The sequence below is a fragment of the Aulostomus chinensis genome, chromosome 6, assembly GCF_037954235.1.
Source record: "Aulostomus chinensis isolate RoL2024-O1b breed Wild chromosome 6, RoL_Achi_v1.0, whole genome shotgun sequence".
Lineage (NCBI taxonomy): Eukaryota > Metazoa > Chordata > Actinopteri > Syngnathiformes > Aulostomidae > Aulostomus > Aulostomus chinensis.
In genome coordinates this window covers 113,128-140,012 of record NC_141325.1, presented here as the reverse complement: position 1 = coordinate 140,012, position 26,885 = coordinate 113,128, and the positions used below count along the sequence as shown (strand labels likewise).

Below are 26,885 nucleotides of genomic sequence, written 5' to 3'. Positions count from 1 at the left end.
AAACTGATGTGGTGGACAGACACAGTCTCTATGGGGTGTGGGTGGGTAACTGCCCCCTAGTGGACATGCAGAGAAGCATGTAAGACAGCAGCTCTGCCCCCTGGTCTGAACTCTGGGTTCTCAGGGTTCTGGTTCTATAATAAACTGGGCCATATTTCTAGAAATGAGAGCAGCTCCGTCCAACGTGGGATGGATGCCATCTCTCCTAATCAGAAACTACCATGATAAAGTGATCAGCAGTTCCTTCAGTCTCAGTCTGAAGTTCTCCTCCTCACATTAGAATGTAGAGCAGATAACAGGTGTGTCAGGTGGGAAGGATTCATCACCTGACTAAAACAAGTTCAGTGACTGTTGAACTGCAGTTGGCAGAAAAATGATAAAATCCCAGATCAAATTGCAACATCAGTCAGAAAAAAACACAATTGCACCCCCCCCCCATTGTTCAGCACTATACAACATTGTTTTATATCATTAAAAAAATAATCTTTATTTCTTAATTCTTTCAGTGGATTCTTAAAACTTTTCATTTGCTCAAGGGAAAACAGCAGCCAACAATTCATCTTGAGTGGGTTCTGGAGCTCATTTGGCGCTGATGGCCTTCAGGCTGCTGCTCCGCTTCAGCAAGTTGGGAACAAACAGCAGCCCTGATGCTCGCTCAATGGTTTCTATGGGAACCAGGAAGCGCTCCAGGGGTGTGTTGACATCCACCGCTTCATTAGGTAAAATGTATGAGCGAAGCTCGAGCCCGTCTGGCTTCTCCAGGATCAGCACCTTCAGAGACAGTAGTTGTCAGATAATGACATCATCAGCTATCAAATAGGTGTCACAAATCAATGACATCAGCAGAAGAGGTTCTTCACCTTGAAGAAGTGTGTTGGTACGGCAACGTGGTTTTGACCCAGAACCTGATAGTGAATGTAGAGTTTACCATCCCCCTCCTGCCTGAAACACATGGACACACAGTTATATTTTTGCTCCTCCCACCAAGCACACATTCCACAGAAGAAGCAGCGGAGAACACCTGGGCAGGTAGAGGGGGCCGGTGCAGACGTAGACGTTAGCATAACGTTTGGTCAGCGAGCGACAGAGTTTCTCCAGGTTGTTCCAGGTATTCTGGTTTAGGTGAGGGTTCTCAACACAGAACACAACAAACTGTCACTGGTGTAAAGTTTACATTAGTGGTTCATAAAGTGAGGTCCGTGGACCCCTGGGGGTCCTTCTGGATCTCCCAGGGGTCCCAGTGTAATGAGAGAACATTTAATGGCACATGAGAATGTCTGAACACAACAAAGACCTTCCAATATCGTGTGTACCTGGGGAGTGATGTTACTTAGGTAGAACGTGTCCTCCATGGCTTTCTGACTCCACTTGTGATTGGCAGCTGCAGCCAGGTGACCTCTGTCAAAGCCACTCCCCCTGTAGTCAGTGTTGGTCGCTCGATGGTAAATGTGAATGCTGGAGAAACATGGCAAACTTACCTGAGTGGCAAACCGATAGAGAACCAAAAACTAGAAATCCTCCTTTTGTCCCGTCTTACCTGTCATCCTCCTTGAAGTCGCAACACTTCCTGTCTGCTGTCCCACTCAACGTGGAGGGGCGTAGCCACTCTATTACCCAGGATGCTGTGCGGGTCCGTGGGTCATAGGAAGTGACATAGGACTCCCTGGTCTTGATGTTGGCCAATGAGGGGAAACCATACTTCATCACTGCTGCAGATACACCTGGACTCACCTGGAGTAATCAGTAATGAACAGTTGTCCATCAGGAGAGTTTACATCTTTATCATGGCAACTGATTCGTTAGTAAAATGTGATCTAAAGTTATTTGACTCATATCACTCGTGAGTATCCAATCGGTTACTTTTACTGACAACACGATCAGTCACGTGTTTGCTCGATTTTTGCATCAGAAATTATAAACAAGAAAAGTGGAGAGTAAAAGAGTCTTCTGCCCGCGTGTCGTCACCATTTGGTTGTCTCACACGCGCGTGCACACGCACACGGCGGGTCTCACCGTCAGTTCGGACGCCTGGACACTCGGTACCGGGACCACTGGGATTCTGCTCAGCAGACCGAGTCCCACCTGCGACTCATCGCCGTCTCCAGGTCTCAGCAGGCGGCTCACGGACGCACCGAGGACCGTTCCAATCAACAAGGTCGTTCCAGTCCGCCACCGGTGCCTCATGACGCCTGTCGGTTGATCAGCTGCTGCGACGCATGCTGATGACGTCAGCTGATAATCCCCGCGTTTTGGCTCCTAACGTAAGCCCCGCCCGTCCGGCCGCTGTTGATTCACAATGAAACACGTTGTCAAACGTGCACTTCATTTCCAGAGGTTGTTTGCTAAATTCCAGGCAGGATTTTGAGGTTGACATTTCATCTTTGGAAGGAGGAAGAGCGAAGTATATAATACCTTTATTATCTTGACCTCTTCTTCTTGAAACCCCTTGAGAACATCATTTCTCTGGACGTCGTTGAACTGGATATTCCTCATAACTCCGTTAGAGCGTCAATATCGTGTACAAGTTTGCTGATCTGCGCAGGTGTTGACATACATTTATAAAAAATATTATTTCCACTATCTTTTATCTAGATATTCACATTTCCAAATATTTTAACTCTGTTTGAATTTTCATATCTCGTGATTCCTGCAGGGGGCGCTTCCTGTCAGGGTCTGTGCATGTAGGACGAGAAATCAGGTACGAAATTCATCTGTTTTGTTTTCAGAAGGAAAAAAAATGTTGAAAAAAGACGTTTGTTTTCTCACCGTCTGTCTGGAACCAAAAATAAATCAAGTAAAGAAAAAGGCAAAGCAAGTCAAATTTAAATTGTCATTTGTTTTCCTATTTCCTGTTGTTTATGTCTGAATGGAAAAAGGTCCTTTTTTTATTTTTGGCAAAAAAATAATCAAATTTCAGTTGTCAACACCCCTTTGCTTCTGTTTTGCTCATGTTATTGCTGCATTCTTTATGCAACTTTTATTTCTAACCTACTACCACAAGTTACTGCTACCTCCTGTCAGTACTGTCAATAATACAAATATCCTATTTAGTTGTATATTACCATCTTACACACAAGCCTACATACTTTATCCGCACTCAACCACTTTTTTCACTTCCTGTTAGATGATAAAGAGTGTTTTGTTGGCTGCTGATGTGCAAAAAGTAGTTACAGTTCAGACAACCTCCACTTCTGGTGGAGCGCATGCTGGCGCGTTTGCTGCTGCAGTTCACCAGCCCTTCCTTTTTTTTGGGGGGGGGGGGGGGACTTTATTTTTATTTATAGAAAAACAGTACAGAGCATTCCTTGACAACCTCTCGGAATATACATGACAGTGTATAAGTGTTGGGGCCCTGAAAACTGAGTATTAATAATGAATGAAAAATAAACAAATTTAAAAAATGGACAGTTAAGACATTACAGCACAGTGTGAAGTTTCCCTCAGATAGAGAGGTATCCTGTTATAGGCAGCCACTTCTTCACAAAGACATGAGATTTGAATTGTAATTGAGCTGTTAAAGCCTCCATTCCATACACCTCCCCCAGCTTCTGTTTCATCTGTGCAACTGCAGGTGGGTTTGGATTCATCCATTTTATTGTCACCATTTTCCTAGCAATCATCAACAGTATACGTAACGTGCTTTTGACCTCTGGTGTACATGTCTTCAGGAGTTAGATCGAAAAGAAACTAAATAGTAAATCAATTCCCAGAACTTTATCTATCTCACTCTTAACCCCTTTCCAAAAAGGAAGCATCACTGGACAATCCCAGAATATGTGCAAAGAATTTGTCTTGGAGATAAGAGAATGGCTGTAAAACATTGTCAAAGAACAACTGATCAATAACCCTTAGTTTTCTGCCAGCCCATCGCTTAAAAGTAACATCTGTTGTTGGGGGGGGGGAGGTCCGGATTTCCATCAATCTGCATAGCCCATGAAAGGGCAGCTGTTCCTCTAATTCTCTTTTGGACTGTTGACCATACTTTTAAGGTGTGTTTCACCCATACATTTTTGATTTCCAATTTTTTTCTGGGACTGCTTGCTTAAAAACACGAGAGTGGATAGAGGTACACCTGGCAATGAATTCTGCTCTCTGTTTACCCATCCCGACTCCACGTTATTGTTAATCCAGGCTACCACTGTTGTTAGTTGCGCTGCCCAAAAATAATATTTTATATTGTAGAGGCTGAGTCCACCCCTGTTCTTCCAAAGACAGAGCATTTTAAGTCTCACTCTTGGTCTCTTATTTTGTCATATGAATCTGGATATAAGCTTGTCCAGCATATTGAAGGCCGATGTCGGGATCCCAACTGGGAGAGACTGAAACAGGAACGGGAGTCTTGGAAGTAGATTCGTTCTAACAACGTCTACTCTACCAAAAAGGGATAATGGTAGCACATCCCATCTTGCCAATTTGTTTCTGAATGTCTTAAAAACATTTTTATAATTTGCCTGATATAGTTGTGTTACTAGGGGAGTGAGTGTGATCCCTAAATATTTGAAACCTTGTTTAGATCAACGAAAGGACGCTATATCGTCAAGGCTAGGTCAAAACCCAGGTACCATCTGCTTCTTACTAGTATTAACTTTATAACCGTATACTAGACCACATTCATTAAGATTTTGTAGGAGAGCTGGGATTGAATGGACAGAATTTTCAATAAATAATAATATGTCGTCCGCATATAGAGCTATTTTATGTTGATTTCCACATTCATTTCTTATTCCTTGTGTAAGGGGGTTGCTTCCAATCAATTCCGCGAGGGGCTCAATGCCAAGAGTGAACAGAGCTGGCGAAAGTGCGTCCCCTGCATCGTCCCCCTTCCCAGATCAAAGAAATTGAAGCATTGGCCATTAACTCTGACTCTTGACTGATGGGTCATATAAAACACTCTAATCCAACTCAAAAAAGTTTCATTAAAGCCCATAGGAGCCAATGTTTGTTCCAAAATTGTCCAGTCCAATCTATCAAATGCTTTCTCAGAAGCATTGATGGAGTCTTTCTATTAGAAGCAATAGATTGTAAATTTAGGGCTCGTCTAACATTATTGCTACCCTGCCGTCCGGTGATGAACCCTGTTTGATCAAAGTTAACCAGTTTCCGAATGTATTTTTGTATACTATTTGCCAAGATAGAGGTCAAGATTTTTAAAACCTGACAAAGCAAGCTTATAGGACGATATCCCATACATTGAGTGGGGTCCTTTTTGTCTTGGTGTATGACCATGATAATTGCCTCTGACCAGCTTTTTGGGGAGGGGGCTCTTTCATCCAGTGCATAATTGTATACCCGACACAAAATTGGGGCAAACTCGTTAACAAAAACTTTAGTATTCCCCAGACTATCCATCAACACCCGGGGATTTACAGTTCTTTAATTTATTAATACAATCCAGCCCTTCCTTTTTTGTGAGTTTAATATTCTGCAGTAGGCAATTACCTTCGGCAAACTTGTTGCCGTTGGTTTGATACCTTTGCTCCCCATCAAAACGATCTGTTTGTCAGTCTTGTCTGCTCACCTGTGGTCTGCTCACCTGTGTGGCTTCCTTGCCTTCCTACTGTTAATGCTTTTTGGAAACGTTTTTCCTCTCTCTCGTAATGAGATCGTGGAGATCCACAGCCTTGCCGTGAGGTTCGTGCTCGCCTGGACTGTCCTGTCCATAATATCTAACCCATCATCAGCCTTACTCAACCACACAGCTCTTCCAGTTTTGGGTCCAACAGTACAATCCTCCACTGATTCTGCACCTCTGCCCTGGCAGCTCACCCACCCCTTAGGAAATACATCCACTGAGGCTCCTGACGATGCGACCACATTGACGACTCGACTGCAATGAACTGGATCTGGTCCACAACCCAACATCCTCCAAGAAACTCAGGGAGGAAAGTGGACTGTGGTAGCTGTTGATTAGCCAGTCTCGCCAGGTCAGCTAGCATCAACTTCTCCAACAGTGCAGCAACATCAAAATAAGATTATTTAACATTTGCTTTCTTACGGGCAAAGGTCAAGTCCTCCAGAACCTCCTCTGTGATCGCTCGTATTACTTTTTATGTCTAACTAAGACATGGAAACAACCCAATGACTTCTCTCAGCTGAATGACTCTGTACCACCTGGGTTTGTTTACAGTTGCCAACCCCGTCTTACTGGCAGAGGAGGAGGTCTCACATAATCTACCATGAGACCTGGAAGGTCTGGCCTACTTCAGTTCCAGCATACTCATCTTTTGAAACTTGGGCTCTTCAACCTAATGGTCAGACTCCAATTAACTGTTCTAGCTACAATCTATCAACTACCCAAACCATCCATCCATCCACCCCTCCATGTTCCCCCTCTTCTCCTGTTCAGGGTGGTGGGGGTGGAGCCTATCCCAGCAGCCTTCCCCCTGGACAGGTCACCAGTCCATGGCAGGGCCAACACATAGAGACAGACAACCATTGGCTCTCCCAGCCACGCCTACGGTCAATTTAGAGTCTGGATTAACCTGGTCCCTCTTGATGTCTTTGGACTGTGGAGGAAGCTGGAGTACCAGAGAGAACCCACACAGGAACAGGGAGAACATGGAGACTCACCCAGAAAGACCCCGCGCTCCACCCACAACCTTCTTGCTGGGGGGATATGGTGAGGACCACTGCACCACCATGCCGCCCCCACACAAACCCAACAAGGATTTTATTAATGACTTCTCTACTTTCCTCACACTGCTCTCTCTCTCTCTCCCAATGCAATCTTGCTTGGTGATTTTAATATTCATCGAGGCAATTTCAATCAGGCTCTTACCAAAGATTTTTCATCTTGCCTGGACAGTTTTGGACTAAAACAATACATTGAATTCCCTACCCACACTAAAGGACATATTTTGGATCTTGTCTGCTGCTCTGGTGTTGTACCTTTTAACTGTTCCACTGATGACCTTCCCATCTCAGATCATATATTAATTTCATTCAACTCCTGCCTAAAACTCTCCAAAACTAAACAACTCAACGACAACTCAAAACCAAAGGATGTCAACTTGAACAGCTCTGTAAGAAAGAAAAACCCCTTCAGCCATTAACAAGCTTCCAACTCCCCTCTACTATTGTGATTTCTGACCTCATTCTGAAATCAAAAACATTCACCTGTCAGCTCAACCCAAGGCCAACCCATCTGGTCATCACATGCCTTCCCTCTATGCTGCTACTGATTACTGCCATCATTCACTCTTCCGTAACCTCTGGCTCTGTTCCATCATCTCTCAAATCTGCAGCGGTGAAACCCATTCTCACGAAACCTGGCTCTGATCCCAACAACTTCAATAACCTTCGTCCCATCTGTAACCTACCATTTTTCTCAAAAATCCAGGAAAAAATAGCAGCGTCTCAGGTTCATTCTCATCTCCACAACAATGAGGCAAGGCAGTTTTCTTTGTGGCCTGTTTTCCCCACCAGTTTGTCTCCAGGCTTCATGGCATCATAACAACATCCTCTGCCCTCAGAGCCTCACATCGACTGAGGAGAAACTCCATAGAAAACCTTTAACAGGGAAAAATGGGAGAAACCTCAGGGTGAGGAGGGGAGGAGGATCCCTCACCAGGAGGGACAGACAGACAGGAGATGTTGGTACAGACAAGAAAAGAGTTTATAACACAGAATGGAGGAAACATGGAAATGTTAGTAACAGTTGAAGAAGGAAGCTTCTGGAAGGGGAGGCAGGGAGAGCAAGCCAGCTTGATGGGGGACTGGATGGTAGACTGGTTCATGGAAGGGGAGGCAGGGAGAGCAAGCCAGCTTGATGGGGGACTGGATGGTAGACTGGTTCATGGGAGGGGAGGCAGGGAGAGCAAGCCAGCTTGATGGGGGACTGGATGGTAGACTGGTTCATGGGAGAGGAGGCAGGGAGAGCAAGCCAGCTTGATGGGGGACTGGATGGTAGACTGGTTCATGGGAGGGGAGCGCAGGCCGGTGTAACAGCAGGGGAGAAAAAGGGGGGGGGGGCGATGCAAGCGGCGGTTGGAGCAGAGAGATGGAGCTCTGGTGCATCTGTGGAAACACAGAGAGACTGAGACACACCAAGGCCAAACTACAAAGTGAAACAAGTGTAGTAGCACAACGTATGGATATATATCCAAAGGGTATGATTCTCTGTGTGAGGTGGAAAAGCACCAAGGGAAAGGTCAGGTTCTGGCAAACACCAAGGAATATTACAACACCATCATCTCCCTTTTTGGAGTTGTTATTGAGGAAGATATCGATGTCCCGGGAATTACTCCCATGTTTGGATGTGTTATTGAGATGATGTTAATATCACTGAGAGGAGGGTAATGTTTTGACAAGTTCGTTGTACCAAAACAAAGTTAGTAGCCAAGACACTCACGCACGTACGCACACACATACACCAGTTCCGGACATTCTATCTCTTAAGAGTTGGGAGAGAATCTTGCAGATGTTCCGGTCAAAGTGACCGGGACTCACTTTCACAAAATACACGCATATTCAAAGACACACTCACCTACGCACACACTTGCCCAAGTACAGGCATGCACCGGGTTTCAGAATGCACGCCTCTTTGACTATAAAGATGGGTCGATGAGATGTGAGAGGGGGGCTTTTCTCAACATGGGCAACTTCTGTTACTCTGTGTTGTAGAATTTGTGAGACTTTGAGAATAAAACCCGTCGGCTGTACTCTATCTCTTTCTCTGGTCTATTCTTACATTTTGTCACTTGGTGACGGGTTGAGGTTCCGATCGAATCCTCTATACAAGTAATGGTAATGAGAGGAGAGAGGAGGAGAGAAGGGGAGGGCTCCATGTAACCTGATGTGTCCCCCAGCTTCTGGGCCTGTAGCAGCATAGCTATCAGTGGTTCAGAGCAACCTGAACCAGTCCTGACTGAAGGCTCTGTCATAAAGGAAAGTCTTAAGCCTGGGCTTAAGTACCATTATTACTTTCAATCTGTAATAATTGTGACGGCTTGTGATAGTTGTATCAGGCTTTGAGTTGAGTTGTGTAAAACAAATTTACCCTCGGGTACAAATAAAGAAACATTGAACCTTGAACCTTGAACCTTAAAAGTAGTCAGAGGGTCTGCCTCTCTGACCCATGGAGAGATGCTGGTTCCACAGTAATGGAGCCCGGTAACTGACAGGAGAGAGTTGCAGTGGTCCAGCCTCGAAGTGATAAATGCATGCACCAGGTTCTCAGCATCGCTCTGGGAAAGGATGTTCCTAATCTTAGTGATACTGCAGGTGGAAGAAGGCGGTCCTGGTCACATGATTTAGGCTTCAAAGAGCTCGTTGCTGTGCAGATGTTCATGTAGCTGCTCCAGGACAACCTTCTCAAGGATCTTGGAGATGTAGGGAGGTTGGATATTGGCCTATAGTTGGCTAATACATCTGGGTCAAGAGAAGGGTTTTAAGTAAAGGGTTGATGACAGCCACCTTAAAGGCCTGTGGCTCATAACCTGTGACTAAGGAAAGATTAATTTGGTTCAATATAGAAGTGTTGACTAGAGGGAAGGCATCCTTAAGGAGGCTTGTTGGGATGGGATCCAGCAGACAAGTGGCTGACTTGGAGGAACCAACTGTAGAAGTTAATTCTGACAGGTCGATGGGGGAGAAGCTGTCCAAGTGAGCACCAAGTCTGGGAGGTGCTTCTACGGGGACTGTAGCAGGTGGAAGAAGGCGGTCCTAGTCACATGTTTTATGTGGGGGCTGAAGGAAAGGTCCTGGTCAAAAATGACTCCAAGGTTCCTTGCAGTTGTCCTCAGGGTCAGGGTGATGCCATCTAGAGTAGTGATCTGGTTGGAGAGGTGTCCCTGAGGGGTTTAGGTCCAAACATGATGACCTCAGTTTGATCTGAATTTAGCATTAAGAAGTTAGAGGACATCCAGGATTTCATGTCTTTCAGACAGTCTTGCAGATTAGTAAACTGGCTTGTGTCGTCTGGCTCCATCGACCAGTAAAGTTGTGTGTCATCTGCATAACAGTGGAAGTTGAGTGAGTGCTTCTGGATTATGTCACCTAATGGGAGCATGTAAAGAGGGAAGAGAATCGGTCCTAAAACTGAACCCTGTGGTCCACCATATGTGACTCTGCTATACTCTGAATGGTCATTATTAACATTAACAAACTGAAACCTGTCTTATAAATAGGACTTAAACCATTTTAGGGCAGGTCCTTAATCCCAGTTTCATGCTCTAGTCTCTGTAGCAGGATGCTGTGGTCGATGGTGTCAAATGCAGCACTGAGGTCCAAAAGGACAGAGACAAGACCTCTGTCTGAAGCTATAAGAAGATCACGAGAGAGAGATTATATCCCACCTGGGATGAAGTCCTGCTTCAGTAGATGTCTATCTGACACTGCTGTTTCTAGATTTAGGAGCTTATTCCAGCAGAGCTTGCTGCCACATCTTGTAGTGATATAATGGGCAGTTATGCTGATTTCACCCCCACCCAGGTGGACTATCTTGTGGACAGCACTCCAGCAGCACTCCTTGGGACACTTGATGCCGTAGCTCCCCTGAAGAAGAAGGTTATCAACCAGAAAAGAATAGTTCCCTGGTACAGCCCAGAGCTGCGTGCCTTAAAACAGAAGACCAGACAACTGGGAAGGAAGACACATTCCAGCCAGCAGGAGGAAGTCCGCCAAGCCTGTGTTGGGATTCAGAGCCCATGTGCTGACGAATGTCATTTTCTTCCTCCCTCTGTTCCACCTGGAGATGGGACAGGACAAAGACTAATAAAAACTTTCCCGCCAGCCACCAGTTTGAGGTGTGGCAATCCTCTTCAAAGGGGGAAACCCACTACTGATTGGCTGAGAGCCCAGGGGGTCCCCGCTACGTCATCATCAGCGGTGGACCTATAAAACCAGACGTACTGCCGAAAAGCTTCGCTTTTTCCCAGGTACGCTAACTTCACCAAGTAGCGTCTGCCGAAAGGGAGCAACCACCACGTCTCCCTTTGCTCCTCTCTTGTTCGTGGAGCAGCAGTCTACAACTCGCGGGACGAGTCCAGTCCACAGACTTTCACTTTCGATTCAGTCACGTGCCCGCGGTTCTCCTCATCCCCAAACACGGAGAATCCGCGCATCCCTTCTTTTTTCTTTTTGACTTTGTTTTGGATCCAAAGGAGACAGCCCGCACCTGCTGATCTCCTCTACCCTGCAGAAGGACGCAAGTTTTGTCGGGACGTGTTGCTCAGGACAATTCCCCGACCCGGTCGTCCGCAGAGGCGCGCATCCGAGCCAAGGAACGGACCCTCTGCAAGCGCCATCTCCATCTCCGCCTCGGAGCGGAGCAACGACAGTGAGGCATCAGTGTGTCTGGGCAGAGATCGTAGTCAAGAGTGTGACAGTAAACGCTGCAAGTGAAGAGCCGCCGAGCTCTCATCACTGTGTCACTGTCACTGTGTCGTTGTGCTGTGTTAACTCTGTTGTATCAGACGGGCCGCAGGGCCCCCGGCTCTGATCATCAGGAGTTATCACTGTTTGGTCTCCACAACCGAGCTGAGTTCATGATCGGTGGCCGTCTATGAGGTCGAAAGAGGTGGAACCTCGTCTGTGGAAGCGCACGTACCAGACTCGGTCGAACCCTCTCTCTCTCTCTCTCTCTCTCTCTCTCTCTCTCTCTCACACACACCCTTGATAGAAGTAGATGTTAGATAGTAGTCCGTAATTGTGAAGATATACCTATTAATTATTGCTGTGTTAATTGTAAAATTAATATTGTGATAATAAATGTGTTATATTTTGCAACAATTCAACTCCTGGTTTTATTGTGTGTGGATTGAACTTTGATTGCTGGTTTGATTGGGTCAGTGCTCGGAATCACACCTTCTATTTGACTGAGACCGAATAGACCTGATAGTAATTGATTTGAATTAAATAATTAATTGTTTAATTTTAATTGATTCAATTGTTGTTGAATTTGGCCAAGCAAATTCGACAATTTGTTTACCCTGTTCACCTTTGAGGTCGATAACAGAGGATTGGCTGTTCCCTGATTCCAGGGTGGTGCCCCGTTAATAGATTATATTGTAATAATCATATTTAATAATTGATTATTTTTTTATAGTTTAATGTAAGATATCGCCAATCCTCTCCCCCTTTAGGAGCCCCAACATTTTGGTGCCCATGTGAGGCCTAACCCCAACACCTGGAAGGAGGGTTTATTAATATATAAAAAGAACTCTGTAATGCTAGAAGCGCTGACTACTCGTCCCTAATAGACAAGAATAAGAACAACCCCAGGTTCCTCTTCAGCACCGTGGGCAGGCTCACCAAGAACCATAGTGCTGTTGAGCCATAGAGTCCCATAGAAGCACCTCCCAGACTTGGTGCTCACTTGGACAGCTTCTCCCCCATCGACCTGTCAGACTTAACTTCTGCAGTCACTTCCTCCAAGTCAGCCACTGCTGGATCCCATCCCAACAAGCCTCCTTAAGGATGCCTTCCCTCTAGTCGACACTTCTATATTAAATCAAATTAATCTTTCCTTAGTCACAGGTTATGAGCCACAGGCCTTTAAGGTGGCTGTCATCAACCCTTTACTTAAAACCCTTCTCTTGACCCAGATGTGTTAGCCAACTATAGGCTGATATCCAACCTCCCTACATCTCCAAGATCCTTGAGAAGGTTGTCCTGGAGCAGCTACATGAACATCTGCACAGCAACGAGCTCTTTGAAGCCTTCCAGTCTGGATTCAGGGAACACCATAGCACTGAACCAGCACTGGTCAGAGTCTCTACTGATCTTCTTACAGCTTCAGACAGAGGTCTTGTCTCTGTCCTTTTGGACCTCAGTGCTGCATTTGACGCCATCAGCATCCTGCTACAGAGACTAGACCATGAAAATGGGATTAAAGGAACTGCCCTAAAATGGTTTAAGTCCTACTTATCAGACAGGTTTCAGTTTGTTAATGTTAATAATGACCATTCAGAGTACAGCAGAGTTACATATGATGGACCACAGGGTTCAGTTTTAGGACTGATTCTCTTCACTCTTTACATGCTCCCATTAGGTGACATAATCCAGAAGCACTCGATCAACTTCCACTGTTATGAGGACGACACACAACTTTACTGGTCGATGGAGCCATACGACACAAGCCAGTTTACTCATCTGCAAGACTGCCTGAAAGACATTAAATCCTGGATGTCCTCTAACTTCTTAATGCTAAATTCAGATCAAACTGAGGTAATCATTTTTGGACCTAAACCCCTCAGGGACACCTCTCTAACCAGATCACTACTCTAGATGGCATCACCCTGACCCTGAGGACAACTGCAAGGAACCTTGGGGTCATTTTTGACCAGGACCTTTCCTTCAGCTCCCACATAAATCATGTGACTAGGACCGCCTTCTTCCATCTGCGAAGTATCACTAAGATTAGGAACATCCTTTCCCAGAGTGATGCTGAGAAACTGGTGCACTTCTATCACTTCTAGGCTGGACCACTGCAACTCTCTCCTGTCAGGATGTCCCAACAACTCTCTAAAGAGTCTCCAGCTGGTCCAGAACGCTGCAGCCAGGGTTCTGACAGGAGTTAAGAAGAGAGAACACATATCTCCACTTTAGCTTCTCTCCTTCCTGTAGGATCTAGAATCGACTTCAAAATCCTTCTGCTGACTTATAAGGCTCTCAATGATGAAGCTCCATCCTCTCTGAAAGAACTCATTAGTCCCTACTGTCCCACCAGAGCACTCCGCTCCCAGAATGCAGGTCTGTTAGTGACTCCCAGTATCTCTAAAACAGACTGGGAGGTAGAGCCTTCAGGTACCGGTTCCTCTACTGTGGAACCAGCATCTCTCCATGGGTCAGAGAGGCAGACACTCTGTCTACTTTGAAGTCCAGGCTTAAGACTTTCCTTTATGACAGAGCCTTCAGTCAGGACTGGTTCAGGTAGCTCTGAACCATTGATAGCTATGCTGCTACAGGCTGAGACTGCTGGGGGACACATCAGGTTACATGGAGCCCTCCTCTCCTCTCCCCTCCTCTCCTCTCCTCTCCCCCTCTCTCCTCCTCTCCTCCCCGCACATTTTTTGAACTCTCATTACCATTACTTCTTGCACTTTGTAATTTGGCCTTGGTGTCTCGCAGTCTCTCTGTGTTTCCACAGATCCACCAGAGCTCCAACCGCCGCCTGCATCGCCCCCCCCCCTTTTATTCCCTACTATTACACCGGCCCGCGCTCCCCTTCCATGAACCAGTCTGCCATCCAGTCCCCCATCAAGCTGGCTTGCTCTCCCTGCCTCCCCTCCCATGAACCAGTCTGCCATCCAGTCCCCCATCAAGCCGGCTTGCTCTCCCTGCCTCCCCTCCCATGAACCAGTCTACCATCCAGTCCCCCATCAAGCTGGCTTGCTCTCCCTGCCTCCCCTCCCATGAACCAGTCTACCATCCAGTCCCCCATCAAGCCGGCTTGCTCTCCCTGCCTCCCCTCCCATGAACCAGTCTACCATCCAGTCCCCCATCAAGCTGGCTTGCTCTCCCTGCCTCCCCTCCCATGAACCAGTCCACCATCCAGTCCCCCATCAAGCCGGCTTGCTCTCCCTGCCTCCCCTTCCATGAACCAGTCTACCATCCAGTCCCCCATCAAGCTGGCTTGCTCTCCCTGCCTCCCCTCCCATGAACCAGTCTACCATCCAGTCCCCCATCAAGCTGGCTTGCTCTCCCTGCCTCCCCTCCCATGAACCAGTCTACCATCCAGTCCCCCATCAAGCTGGCTTGCTCTCCCTGCCTCCCCTCCCATGAACCAGTCCACCATCCAGTCCCCCATCAAGCTGGCTTGCTCTCCCTGCCTCCCCTTCCATGAACCAGTCTACCATCCAGTCCCCCATCAAGCTGGCTTGCTCTCCCTGCCTCCCCTCCCATGAACCAGTCTACCATCCAGTCCCCCATCAAGCTGGCTTGCTCTCCCTGCCTCCCCTTCCAGAAGCTTCCTTCTTCAACTGTTATTAACATTTCCATGTTTCCTCCATTCTGTGTTATAAACTGTTTTCTTGTCTGTACCAACATCTCCTGCACGTCTGTCCCTCCTGGTGAGGGATCCTCCTCCCCTCCTCACCCTGAGGTTTCTCCCATTTTTCCCTGTTCAAGGTTTTCTATGGAGTTTCTCCTCAGTCGATGTGAGGCTCTGAGGGCAGAGGATGTTGTTATGATGAAGCCTGGAGACAAACTGGTGGGGAAAACAGGCCACAAAGAAAACTGCCTTGCCTTGCCTTCTGAAGAGAGCAACTTGGATCCTGATGCTTTTAATAACTACCGTCCTGTATCCAACTTACCATTTTTAAGCAAAATTTTAGAAAAACAGTTTTTTAACCAAGTAAATTATTTTTTAAATAGTAATAATATTTTAGAGAAATATCAGTCTGGTTTTAGGACGAACCACAGTACCGAGACAGCTCTTTTAAAGATTTTAAATGATATCAGGTGTAATGCTGATAAACAAAAACTCACAGTCCTGGTACGACTGGATCTGAGCGCTGCCTTCCATACAGTAGATCACCAGATTCTATTAAACAGACTCAGACACCTGGTGGGTCTCTCTGGTACTGTTTTTAACTGGTTCAGTTCTTATTTCTCAGATCGATCTTTCTTTGTAAGTATGGATACCTGTTCCTCCAGAACACATGAAATTAAGTGTGGGGTGCCCCAAGGGTCAATTTTAGGTCCAATACTTTTTACTCTATACATGCTTCCCCTTGGGGCCGTCATCAGGAGTCACGGCATCAGCTTCCACAGTTACGCTGATGATACGCAGCTGAACATCGCCGTGTCTCCTGATGACACAGGGCCTATTGAGACCCTTTTTAACTGTATTTTAGATAGCAGGTCATGGATGGCAGAGAACTTCCTACAGCTCAACCAGGACAAAACTGAAGTTTTAATCATCGGCCCTGAAGGCAAGAGAGAGGAACTTTTGCCCAAACTAGATGATTTTAAACCTTCACAATCTGTAAAGAACCTGGGTGTCATTTTTGACTCTGAGCTGAATTTCATCCACATGTCAAGAACATAACTAAGAGAGGTTTTTATCATCTTAAGAACATAGCCAGAGTTGCCCGTTCCTCTCTCAGGCCAACACAGAGGTGCTGATGCATGCTTTTAGTTCCAGTCGTTCAGATTCTTGTAATGCCCTGCTGCTCTCTGGTCTTCCAAAACAACCATCTATAATCTACAATGACTCCAGAATTCTGCAGCACGTGTGCTGACGAGGACCAGAGGGTGGGCGCACATTACACCGGTTTTAAAATCGCTGTATCGGCTCCCCGTGTGCTTCAGGATCGATTTTAAGGTTCTTTTAGTAGTTTTTAAGTGTCTTAATGGTCTTGGCCCACCTTATTTATCTGAACTGCTTTTATCATATCAACCTTCACGGACCCTGAGGTCCTCTGGCACCGGCCTTTTAGTCGTTCCAAGAGTCAGAACTAAAACCCACGGGGAGGCTGCTTTCAGCCATTATGGCCCAAAGTTCTGGAACAGCCTGCCAGAGAACATCAGGAGACTGTTGATGTTTTTAAAAGGAGGCTCAAGACTCACCTTTTTAGCTTAGCTTTTAACTGACTTAGTCTCTTTTGTCCTTTAATTTTATCACGATATTTTATTGCTACTTTTATCTTTTAATTATTTCATTCTACTTTTTTATTAGTTCTTAAACTTTTAGATTTTATATATATATTTTATGTCATTCTGATATTTTAATATTCTTGTAATTCCTGTTCTTTCATATTCTACTTTCTTTTAGTCCTTTAGTTTTCAGCTCCAGTGTTACCTCGTGGGGGCCCTCCATACTGGGAGGTGTGTCTGGTCCGCCCCTGGGAGCGTCGTCCTTGGGATCGTCCAGGCCCGGAGAGCTGGCGGGGCTCTGCATTATATGTGGAGTGTACCCCGTCTGTCCGGGTCGGGGGGGTCTTGGTGGTGGCGCTCCCTGTGGTTGTGGGCTGTGGCACCTCCCGGTGAGGATGGCTCCCATAGGTGGTCCTTCCTCACTAGGATTTTCAGTGCCCTGCCATGTTCCTACTTACAGTCAGTGTGTGGTTGTGTGTATGCGTGTGTGTGTGTATGTGTGTGTGTGTGTGGGGGGGGTGCATGCATGTATGTGGTCATGTGGGTTGGGAAGGCCGGGTTCTTACATTTATTGTATTGTTTTATATTTTATTTAATGTTGCCTGTTTTTCTTTTATTTCTGTGAAGCACTTTGTGTTGCAGTTTCTATATGAAAAGTGCTATATACTGTAAATATAAATAAACTAAACTAAACTGAATGGAGCCCCTGGGACATCATGCATCAATGCATTAACCACTGACTGAGCCCTGATCCAGGTCTGATGTGTGATTGAAGGTTCCTTTATTTTGCGGAGCAGTGGAACAGTACTCATACGTATAATAAGACCTTTAACATTTGTGTAACCAGGAAACTGAAGTATTGTGAAAACATTTACGCCAATCAGCCAGCCACAGTGTCCATCCAGATAAATGACATCATTATGATATAGTTTTGTTGGTGACTCTGTGACCTTTGACCACTACAGTTACAACTCACAAAGTGCTCTCAGGTCAAACACAATAACACTGCTGCCGCCATGGTTACTGGTCCAGGACAGGCAGCTCAGACAATCTGAGAAATGAAGAGACACAGGTAGTAAACACAAATGAGGGTTCATCAGGGTGTGATGTCACAAGTTCATTCAACCAGAAACAACTTCACTCTGTGATGTCATCAGTGGGCAGGGTCAGCAGAAGGTGGAGGTTAGCAGGCTGAGGGTCAGCAGATACCAGTGTGAAATCAAAAGAGAGGAGGGGCCACTAGAGTTGTCAAGGCAACCAGTCTTCTTCAGGCAGATGCTCTGATCGCAAAGCAAACCTGCACACATGGCATCGTAAGAATCCAGCACCACCTGACCTGTGACATCATCCATGTGCATGTTTACCTGAGAAGGTGTCTGGACAGACGCAGCGCTGGAAGTCGATGCAGGTTCCTCCATTCTGACAAACACGCTGCTCATCACACACATTCTCTAGATGAAGAAGAGTCCAGTAATCATTGATTATTTGGTGAAAATTATTTGGTAATTGGTTGATAATTGATTGGTTATTGATCAATAACGGGCCCTTCTCACAGCAGACTTCCATTCAGAAAAAAACACAATATGGTCCAGTAATATTGATGAAGTTCTGCCCTGGCTCAGTGTACCTGTGCAGCCAACTCCACCCCCTCTCCAGGTGTATCCAGGCAGACAAGAGTTGCAGCGCCTCCCTGTGGCTCCGCTTTTACATGGACAGAGACCTGATGCCGAGCAGTGCGGAGACATGCTGCCATTGGTGTCACACTCACACTCTGGCAAGAATAGAAGACATAAGAACAAAGAAGAAGTCCAATCATCATGCACCATGCGGCGTGGCCTAGAAGGCAGGATTAGAGGGTTTGTGAGATCTCGTCAGACTCAACACGGGATCTTAACTCCCATGGTAATGTTCACTGTCCCGGGCAGGTTAAGAGTTCATGACATGAGGGTCCCTCCTCTATCTATTTTTAAATGCAAGATGCAACTGTCAGTCATTCAGGCATGTGTTCCAGATGATTTTTGGTTCACCCTGAAAACAGTTGACAGTAAAAAATTGACGAATCAGGAAAGACGCCTATGTTTAACTGGCTGGCTCATCTGTCTCACATGACTTCTCACCTGCAGCTCACTCACGTTCCTCTGTGTTTATTATTGATAATTCAAGTGAAATGCTGTCACTGATGTGTAGCACCTGGACCTGCACTCGGGACCATGTCCAGGGTTCTTCTGCTATCTGAGGCCGACACGTAGCGAGACTCCTGTTCAGATTAGCAGGCCAAATCACACAATATTCCATCTCACACACATTTTATGCATGCATACCTGCTTGTGTGTGTGTGTGTGTGTGTGTGTGGGTCTTCAGTTCTTAAAAAGTAGAACTGGGTTTGGTGTCTGTGTTTTGTGGTTTACTTGCTCTGTGTGTTGGGTAAAGACTCATATAGCTACAACCAAGAGCGTCTCCTGGTTCTGAGGGTCCTGTCAGTGGGTAACGCAACACTCATCCGAGACCTGCTGCTGCAGGTGTACTGGCCAATTTAAATCAAAGCAGAATTCATCCTGAGGGATTTTAATCATGGTCTGGATTTTCACGAAAGTGACTCAACAAGGAAGAAGCAAAGGAAGCAGGGTGACTCCGGCTTCATGTCCTCTACGGACGCATGCAAGACCAGGACAATAATCTGCTCGTGGTGGTTTTGCTGGATTGTCAAGTTGTAGTGACACACAGATGCGGGGAGGTTTTTTTGGTCAATATATGACATGAAAGCTCTGTGACGGTCAGAGATCAATTTTGTGCTCCAGATGTTAAACTCTAATGTGTGGCTGTGTCCTTTTTACCTGCCCTGTGAGTTTGCTCACCTTTTTATTAGGACCTTCTTAATTCACCCTACTTTGTTTTTAACAAAGACAAAGTGGCTGGGAATCGGTAAAGTCTCTGGATCAGTTCAGAACAACAGAATGAAAAACTTGGAAAATGCTCCAGTGGATGTTTATTCTTCAAGATTGTTGATTCATTCATTTAGCTGTCAATCAAAAAAGGACTACGCCTCAGACAGCTCATCCAATCATCACGCAGAAGCCAAGCGTCCAGGCCAGCCCACTGCCCCATAGACCCCCAGAGACGTTGAGCGTCCGATGGGCGGGACAACGTCCAGCATTTATCCATCTAGTTTCACTGCAGTGGAACAACCCGCTCTACATTTCCCCATTAAGGTCAGTAGAAGCTGAGTGTCCAACTGTGTGAAGCGCTGTGGAGCTGTGGGGATGAATGAGAAGGAAGTTGCGCCGGTTACCTGTGATAAGTAGCTGATTCTGAACAAAAGATGAAGGCTTTTCTAGCGCGTATTTAGTCAATGAAATGAACACACAGCAGGACAGGTTTCACCACTTTTTTTTTTTTTGGGTGACATTTTAGGGGAAGCTGAGCTTTCCTTGCAGTCTTAGAGCAATCGCCACTGCTACATTGCTAATCTAACCACAGGGCAAGCCCAAAAATGGGTTATAGCTAGTCGAGAGAGCTCCACAACCTATATGCAAGACTATGCAGCTTTTATTAAGGAGTTCAAGACTGTCTTTGATCATGATGTCCATGGGCAGGATGCCGATTCAGGCCTTTCCACCCTCCAGCAGGGTTCTGTCTCCGTGGCGGAGTATGCCACAGAATTTCGCATCCTTGCAGGACTCCTTAGCTGGTAGAGAGAGGCCTGCCACCTTGGATAAGCTCATCTCCCTCCCCATCTCTCTTGATGAATGTCACTGGGAGCATAAGCGAGAGAGGGCTCACCAAGGCCACGCTGCAACTAGGCCACCTCCAGTGAGTCTTAACTGGCCTGTTCAAGTCTTTCCTTCTCCCTCATCATCTCCTGGTGAGGAGGAGCCTATGCAGTTGGGCCGGGCTCGCTTAACCCCTGCAGAGGGTGCACACCGAAGGTTACAGGGGTCTGCATGTACTGTGCTAGCTCAGCACACTCAGTTGGCTCTGGCCCAGTCTTGCCTTCCAGAACCTCCTCAGCTCAGCCATAAAAAGACAAGGCTCACCTGCTTGGGGGTACCAACTGAGCTGCCTATTCAACCCCCAGTCCCACTCCAGCAGGGCCAGGTTCATCGTCACTCTTGCCTGGCAGGGGCAGACACTCACCCCTCCGGTACTGATCGACTCCGGGGTTGATGAGAGCTTTGTTGACCATCACTATGCCCTGGAGGTTGGCCTCCCCATTACACTTCTGGAGAAGTCTCTCTCAGCATTAGCTTTGGATGGACACCCCATGGGTCCCGTCACTCACTGGTGTGAGGCTCTCACCCTCACTGTCTCAGGAAACCATGCAGAAAGCATCCGTCCCTACATTATTAACTCCCCTGACATGCCATTCATCCTAGGTAGACCTTGGCTGGAGCTCCACACCCCTCATGTCTGTTGGAGCTTGGGCCACATCCTCAGCTGGAGCATTCCCTGCCATGCCCGCTGCATTCGGTCCGCCCAGACACCTTCCCCGGTTGAGCGACCTAGCCTTGCTCCTCCTTACCTCACTGACGTTCCTGCTGAGTACCACAACTTGGGGGAGCCTTTCAGTAAGGAATGCGCCTGTACTCTTCTTCCCCACCAACCCTATGACTGTGCCTTTGAGCTCCGTCCTGATCCTCAACTTCCAGTGAGTCACCTCTACTACCTCTCTCTATCTGAGACGGCGGCTATGTACCATTATATTAATGACTGTCTGGCTGAGGGTCTTCTATGCCCTTCCACATCCCTAGTTGCAGTGGGGTTCTTTTTCATCAAGAAGAAGGGTGGGGATCTGAAGCTGTGCATAGACTACAGGCAGCTAAACAACTAGGTTTCTAGGACTCATTGTGTAGGATGGCTGCATTTGTCATGACCCCTGCAAGATCCAAGCTGTTGTCGACTGGCCGCAACCCACCACTTGCAGACAGCTCCAAGGTTTCCCTCGCATAGCTGCCCCCCTTCCTCAACTCACCTCCACTCAGTGTCGCTACATGTGGACACCTACTGCTGATGCCACCTTCACTGCCCTCAAGGAGCACTTGACCACAGCCCCAGTCCTCCTCCATCCTGACCCTTCTAAGCCATTCATAGTGGAGGTAGATGCTTGGTAGGGGCTCTCTTGTCCCAGTCATCAGCAGAGGACCAGAATTTACACCCCTGCACCTTCTTCTCCCACCGATTTAATCCAGCAGAGGAGAACTATGATATTGGGAGTAGAGAGCTGCAAGCTGTGGTGGCAGCCTTTGATGAGTGGTGGCACTGGCTGGAGGGTGCTGAAGAGCACACGTTAGTTTGGTCTGACCATTAGAACCTCACCTTCATCTGGGCTGCCAAGCACCTTAACACTCATCAGGCACGGTGGGCACAGTCCCTAGATAGGCCCTGGAGAACCACAACAATCAGCCATCTGCCACACCTTCTGACTTCTGGAGCTTCTTTACTGAGTTCTGAACTGAGATGTGTGGTATTGTGTCAAAGGTTCACAACATCACCCTCTACTGCATGGAAGTGATAACTCTTATTGATGGAAGATCTTGTCAATAGTGGGGAAAGAATTAAGAGATTATGACGAATGTGTAAAACATTCAACTGCAAGCGTCAGAGCTCAGAGTGTGTATGTGTGTTACTGACCAACACAGACGTTCTCGTCATCCAGTGTCACTGAGGCATTCCTGTAGTAACCGAGACGACAGTACTGACAGTTTGGTCCTCGCGTGTTGTGTTTACAGCTAACACATGTGACCACGTTGATGAAGTCGATGTAGCTGCAGCGGTTGGAGTGGCCGTTACACTCACAGTCTGACAGAAACAAACAGAAACACACATCCCACCCACAAGATGAACAGCATCAAACACAACAAAACAACATAAAGTGGGACCATATGAACATATATAGACATGACGAATGAGAAGACAAGGGATTTGCAATTTTTAACCAATCGTAACGTAGGTATCGGAACCCACAACTTCACAGCAGTGTCACAGGGGAGTGGCGTTATGCATCAGGGGCAGTATCACAGGGGAGAAGATATTGACTGGGGGGAGGGGGGGGGGTGTCCGTCCAATGGAGTCGGTCTTACCCTGGAAGGTGACGTAGGCAATTTTAGACAGTTGACTGAACTTTGGTCCTCCTGGAATCAGAATCTTCTGTGTTGCTTGAGACATGAAATCAAGGGTTGTAACCATGGCAACATGCAGATAATGGTCATCAGAGTCAGGAGTCAGCAGAGCGCTAGTGACTTATGCCATAGTAATTGTTGTTTCTATTGCTCGCCACTATATGGCAGCACTATAACTGTTCCTTGGTGTCTAACCTTTTTTCTCGTAGCCCTTTTCATCATTCTCTTTCACTCCTTGTTTGCTTCTGTCTTCTTCAACGTCAGTGACTGCTCAGTTCAAACGAGGGAAAAATTGAAGTTGAAACATGAACACATGACTCAGAGTTCAGCCTGACTCTGACTGAAACTTAACATTTGCAGAACTTATCTGTATTTGAAATACATGAAATGAACAACAGTCCTAATGGAAATTAGCTTAGATTTTTTTGGTTGGCTGAGAAAATGAGCAACAAAATGTGTCCATTAGTAAATATTTGGCATTTGCGAAGACCATGGTTTATTTTGGTCAGGCTATGTAGCAAACTGGGCTTGGAGTCTTTGTTTAAATATTGCTGCCTTGCAAGATATAGGATATTGGCAAACGTGGACAAGACACCAAAACTTACCCAGGATGAGTGTGAGGAAAGAGTTGAATGAAACAATCCCATTTAAAAAATGTCTCTTAATTGAATTATGTTATTGTGATAGATACATACATTCACAGTGATATAAGACTGTGATGTCATTGCCCAAAACACGCATACACCAAAGGCTCTCTCATGTGAACTGCATTACTTTGAAACTAGCATCAATCAAAAATTGGCAATTCATGTCCATGAACCAATCTATTAAGTTTCAAGATGGCTAGACGAACTGCAGTGAGACAGTGAGTGTCATACCACCACTGCATGCAGAGCTGAGAGGATTTGAAAGACACAGTTACTGCTCTCTCCTCATTCTGACTGTAGCCAGCTTGTCATGGGCAGCAGTGACTTAATTAAAACATAATTGTTTCTGAAAGTTTCAGCCACACAGACATCTTTTTAAATCTTCAGCTAAACAATTTTAACATCCTCCTTTGTATCCTCTGCTTAATAGTAAAAATTATATGAGAAATAATTTCTGGGTTTCTGTTTTTCTGAGATATATCCCACATTCTGATCTTACCAATAACAGCTCTTCATTTTGTACCTTTCTCTTCTTTCTGCTCTCCTGACATCCCTCTGCTGGACTCCTCAGCAGAAGATTTTCCTGTCACCTGAGCAACTGATAAAGCTCCCTCAGGTTCATTTACCACTGGAGCAGGAGCAGGAGCAGGAGCAGGATCAGGTTCAGGTTCAGGTCTCAAATCCACACCACAAGTTATGCAAGCCGGTATAATTGAATCTGGTCCAGTTAGTTGAGGTACACTATTTACTGTTCCTTCTGAGTCCAGCCCTGCTGAGACAGAATCCTGATTGGGATCGACTGAATTTGATTCATTGACAGATGGACGGGGATCCTCAGGATCATCATCAGGCACAAAAACATCATCTTGCCTGGAACCTTGGGTTGATTCCAATCCATAACCTGGTCCAGATTCAGCTGAATCTCCATCAAATGGAAAAGGGAAAGTGAAATCAACTGGGGCCAAATCACCAGCGGCGCTGGCCTGATTTAAGGTGGTTGAGCTTGTGTCTGGTGCAACATATTCTCTTCCACCTCCAGAGGGAGGGGTCAAGGCCTTTATGAAAGAATCAGGAACTGGAGAGAGGACTTCAGGAGAGAGGAAATCAGGAGGAGGTCCCCCAGATGATGCTCTATCTGGAGGACGTTCATCAGAGGGGGATCCATAAGGAGTAGGTATCACAGGGGAGATTTGAGTGGAAGGAGGTACATCCAAAGACTGTGCATCAGGAGGAGGTCCACTGAGAAGTACTTTTTCAGAAGGCAGTGCTTCAGCAGGTGGCCCATTTATCAGAGTGTCTTGAGGAACATCAGAAGTAATGTCATCTCTATCTCTAGAAGGAGCATCTTCAGGCTGAGTGGCTGGGACTGACCCAGTGGGCGGTGCATCTCGAGTCTGAGTGTCTTGGACTGACTCAGTGGGTGGTGCATTTTCAAGCGGAGAGGCTGGGACTGACCCAGTGACTGGTGTATCTCCAGGCTGGGAGGCTGAGACTAACTCAGTGGGTGTTGCATCTCCAGGCTGGGAGGCTGAGACTAACTCAGTGGGTGTTGCATCTCCAGGCTGGGAGGCTGAGACTAACTCAGTGGGTGTTGCATCTCCAGGCTGAGTGGCTGGGATTGACCCATTGGTCGGTGTATCACCAAGCTGAATAGTTGGGACTGACCTAGTGAGCGGTGCATCTTCAAGTTGAGTGGCTGGGACAGACCCAGTGAGTGGTGCATCTTCAGGTTGAGTGGCTGGGACAGACACAGTGAGTGGTGCATCTTCAAGTTGAGTGGCTGGGACAGACCCAGTGAGTGGTGCATCTTCAGGTTGAGTGGCTGGGACAGACCCAGTGAGTGGTGCATCTTCAATTTGAGTGGCTGGGACAGACCCAGTGAGTGGTGCATCTTCAGGTTGAGTGGCTGGGACAGACCCAGTGAGTGGTGCATCTTCAGGTTGAGTGGCTGGGACAGACCCAGTGGGTGGTGTATCTTCAGGTTGAGTGGCTGGGACAGACCCAGTGGGTGGTGTATCTCCAAATGAAGTCATGTCATAAGCAGAAGTTTTTTCAGGAACACTTATTGGTGCTCCAGTAGATGTAGATCGGACACTGCTGGGAACCAAGTTGGGCATGCCAGTCCAGGGGGGGATAGAGTCTGTGCTGTCTGTTGAGGATGAGTAGTCAGAGGGTGGAGTCACTGGGTCAGAAATAGACACGTCAGAGTCAGTAATGCAGTTTGGACTAGAGGGGCCATTGGTACTGGTAATACCTGTGGAGTTTGAGGTACTAAAAGGTGTACTTGAAGTAGTGGTGTCTTCAGTTTTTAGCACCTGACTGTTCACTGTGGAAAGAGGTGTAGCTGTTGTACTTCCCAATCTACCATTAAAGTCTGGTAATGCATCAAGACTTGTGGCACTAACAGTCCTACTGACAGCAGTAAAAACTGTAGTATCACTTAATTCCAAAGATGTAGTAGTGGGAAAGTCAACAGTATCACAGAAACAACTATCAATCATGAGAGTCCTGATAGCTGGAACACTCTCACTCTCCAGTACAATGTTAGTAGCAGGCTTAACACTTTTCCTTGTCAAGGTAACACTCCATATGTCTGTTTTAGCAGAAGTACTGACTATATCTGTAACAGTTACAGGATTCCCAGAGCTTTCAAATGTTACTGTGTACAGAAAAGGAGTTGCAGTACTACTGTCTGTAGTCAGTGTCCTGGACATAGTGTCAGAAGAGGCGGGGGGGGTATCACCATCTTCAGTGGTCATACTACTGACTGTACCAGTCACAGTCCTCTCAGCAATAGTCATAGTATTGTCTGCCATTGTTGTAGTCCCTGTTGTTATGCTAATACTGGTCGTGTCAGTAGTTTGGGTGTCCATAATAGTGGTAGTTTTTGTAGTTGAGGTAGTTTCAGTAATAGTGGTAGGGTCAGTAATTGTGGTTGGGTCAGTGTTAATGGTAATGTTTGTAGTAGTGGTAATTTCCATTGTAGTAATAGTGGAAGTTTCAGTAATAGTTGTAGTGTCGGTAGTAGTGATAATGTTAGAAGTAGTGTCAGCAGTCAGGGTAGTGTCAGTAGTGGTAAAGGCAGTAATGGTAGAGTCAGTAGAAGTGGTAGTGTTAGTGTTTGGGTTAGTGTCAGTAGTAGTGGGAGTATCAGCAGTTGGAGTCGTGTCAGTAGTAGTGGTATTGTCAGTCATAGTGGTATTGTCAGTAGTAGTGGTAGTCTCAGTTGTGGTAGAGTCAGTAGAAGTGTTAGTGTTTGGGTTAGTGTCAGTAGTAGTGGGAGTGTCAATGGTTGGGGTAGATTCATTAATCGTGGTAGTGTCGGTATTTGGGGTAGTGTCAGCAGTAGTGGGGGTGTTAGAAGTAATGTCAGTCACTCCATCTGATGAGGCAGGTTTATCAGCCGCTGTCGGAGAAGAAGAGTTTCGTCTCTTTAGTCTCCAAACAAACTGACTCTCTGCAGAACATCCAAATTTCTGAGAGTTGCTCAGAATGTAGGTAAATGCCCAAGAACACCCTTTGAACGGTACCAGACTAATTCTTAACTTCCTAAATATCCTGGCAGTTCTACACTTCTCTGCTA

General features: G+C 46.4%; 2 protein-coding genes and 1 long non-coding RNA gene across 6 annotated transcripts in view; 1 reads left to right on the top strand and 2 right to left on the bottom strand.

The window, feature by feature from the left end:
• Positions 1 to 458: 458 nt before the first annotated feature.
• On the bottom strand, positions 459 to 2,228 carry endog (endonuclease G). Its single transcript, XM_086205553.1, has 6 exons — positions 2,014 to 2,228; positions 1,538 to 1,731; positions 1,314 to 1,455; positions 1,022 to 1,131; positions 861 to 942; positions 459 to 771 (listed from the first exon to the last, which is right to left on the bottom strand). The coding sequence occupies exons 1-6, from the start codon at positions 2,182 to 2,184 to the stop codon at positions 580 to 582; spliced, it is 891 nt and encodes a 296-aa protein (XP_086061679.1). The 5' UTR covers positions 2,185 to 2,228; the 3' UTR covers positions 459 to 579.
• On the top strand, positions 2,201 to 7,674 carry LOC147259551 (uncharacterized). The gene is made up of 5 exons (XR_015116317.1): positions 2,201 to 2,542; positions 2,654 to 2,698; positions 5,762 to 5,924; positions 6,128 to 6,251; positions 6,347 to 7,674. It is a non-coding gene; the product is annotated as an uncharacterized LOC147259551 (long non-coding RNA).
• Positions 7,675 to 17,298: 9,624 nt separating this feature from the next.
• ntng2a (netrin g2a) overlaps positions 17,299 to 26,885 on the bottom strand; it is a 29,492-nt gene continuing 19,905 nt past the window's right edge. Inside the window, exons 8-14 of one of the 4 annotated variants that reach the window (XM_086205546.1) lie at positions 23,826 to 26,708; positions 22,851 to 22,922; positions 22,617 to 22,691; positions 22,168 to 22,335; positions 18,167 to 18,310; positions 17,904 to 17,990; positions 17,299 to 17,836 (exon numbers count right to left, since the gene is read on the bottom strand). In XM_086205546.1, coding sequence (XP_086061672.1) covers positions 17,706 to 17,836; positions 17,904 to 17,990; positions 18,167 to 18,310; positions 22,168 to 22,335; positions 22,617 to 22,691; positions 22,851 to 22,922; positions 23,826 to 26,708 — 3,560 coding nt within the window. In that variant the 3' untranslated portion in view covers positions 17,299 to 17,705. The remainder of the gene's footprint in view (positions 17,837 to 17,903; positions 17,991 to 18,166; positions 18,311 to 22,167; positions 22,336 to 22,616; positions 22,692 to 22,850; positions 22,923 to 23,825; positions 26,709 to 26,885) is intronic. The other 3 variants (XM_086205548.1, XM_086205547.1, XM_086205550.1) reach the window with 3 other exon arrangements.